This window comes from Crocuta crocuta, unplaced genomic scaffold, assembly GCF_008692635.1.
Source record: "Crocuta crocuta isolate KB4526 unplaced genomic scaffold, BGI_CrCroc_1.0 scaffold1156, whole genome shotgun sequence".
Classification (NCBI taxonomy): Eukaryota; Metazoa; Chordata; class Mammalia; order Carnivora; family Hyaenidae; genus Crocuta; species Crocuta crocuta.
In genome coordinates this window covers 395,072-396,934 of record NW_027528862.1, presented here as the reverse complement: position 1 = coordinate 396,934, position 1,863 = coordinate 395,072, and the positions used below count along the sequence as shown (strand labels likewise).

The window sequence follows — 1,863 nt, the reverse complement described above, 5'->3', positions numbered from 1 at the left end:
AAAGGTGGTTTATTTATTTGGATTTACTAGAAAACAAGTCTCTATTAAAATTCATAGACCAGTAATAGTTTAGACCAGTATCACAATAATAATTGAACTGAATTTTCATTAAAATGTCTGACATTTTTGCTAACTATTTTTAATGCCAAAATGTTTGAAATTCCAGGTTTAAATAACCTCCTTGATGAAAACCGAATTCAAGATTTATCTCTCCTGTATCAGCTCTTTAGTAGAGTTCGAGGTGGAGTTCAGGTTCTCTTGCAGCAGTGGATTGAATACATTAAGGTATTAACAATTAACCTGTGGTTTTTTCATGTCTTATGATCTGTACAGAGTGCATATCAGCAAGTATTTCCTACTTGTTAGGTCCAATTTTTTTTTTTTTTAAGTAATGGGAATTTTGAAGGCAGTCAACCTGAGACTGATACCTGTGTAACAGATCAGCAATAAAAGTTATTTTCCTGAGGTCTGATATGATTTCTAGCTCCAATACTTAAATAGTGAATGTGGGGAAGGGGGCAACAGGAAAGAGGATTTTGTTTGGATCCAAAATTCTTTCCATTCTTCAATTTTATGCTGAAGCCAGATTGCTATTTTTAAAAAATTCAAACAAAAACCCAGAGAATTTAATAATATCCCATGATGATACTGTATACCCAATAGGTCATTTCTTATTTTGTGACTATAGATTATTGTATCAGCCTGCATGTTTTCCCAGTTTATTTTTTCTTTTCCTTACTTGAAAAACAGCTTTATTTTGAGATTCAAAAATATGTATACCTAGTTAAAACACGATTTGGGGATTGTTTTCATCAGATAACTCAGTTCTACTAAAAAGTGGTCATTTTTGTTTTTTAGGCATTTGGCAGCACTATTGTAATTAATCCTGAAAAAGATAAAACCATGGTTCAAGAATTACTGGATTTTAAAGATAAGGTTGACCATATAATTGATATTTGTTTTCTGAAAAATGAAAAATTCATCAATGCCATGAAAGAAGCATTTGAGACATTCATTAACAAAAGACCAAACAAACCTGCTGAACTTATAGGTATTTTTCCAGTCTTTTTTTTCTGGCTATTTGTTCTTTTATTTATAAAATTTCAGTTAATTTGAAATTTTGACAAGGTTGTAGTTGATTCAACACCTCATTTATTTGGGGTTGCTTAGGTGGAAGTTTCTAATAACTTTATCTTAAGGAATAAGTCCTTTGAGGTAAGGAGAATCAGTCACATGTCAAATATGATGTTCTTTCTTGGTAAGACATACATTGGACCCTGTTTACTTTTATTTACACTAAGCTTGATATCTCTTTTCTAAGCCTATAGCAATTTAGATGTGGGACAGGGTGCTACTTCTAGAGGCCCACACTTAGGTTCTACAAGAAAGGCTAGCAAGAAATTATAGTTGCTAATGAGAAAGGAAAATGTCCAGGACAGGGGCGCCTGAGTGGCTTAGTTGGTTAGCATCCAACTCTTGATTTTGGTTCAGGTCATGATCTGATGGTTCCTGAGATCGAGCCCTGAGTAGGGATCTGTGCTGACAGTGCAGAGCCTGCTTGAGATTTTCTGTCTCCCTCTCTCTCTACCCCATTCGTGTAGGCGCTCTGTCTCTCTCACAATAAATAAACTTAAAAAAAATGTCCAGGACAAAAATGATCTGGTAATCTGTGTCCATTTAGTGTAAGGAGATGATATATGGCAGTGTTTCTCAGGTTTTCCCACCAAACTACCCTTCAGTGTCAGGAGAGTTACCCTCTGAAGGTCTAGGGTCCTCTGGCAAAAGGATAAAGTTTCGTTGATCTACTACTTAACTTTAAATTTTTTTAGCAGATTTTGCTTTTTACTCTGAAATGTGTCTGGT

The 1,863-nt window shown here is 34.5% G+C and overlaps 1 protein-coding gene across 1 annotated transcript in view; it reads left to right on the top strand.

Annotated features, from left to right (window-relative positions):
- The window catches only part of CUL4B (cullin 4B), a 33,947-nt gene that overhangs the window by 17,089 nt on the left and 14,995 nt on the right, over positions 1-1,863 (top strand). Inside the window, 2 exon segments of the mRNA XM_077756278.1 lie at positions 167-285; positions 859-1,051. Coding sequence (XP_077612404.1) covers positions 167-285; positions 859-1,051 — 312 coding nt within the window.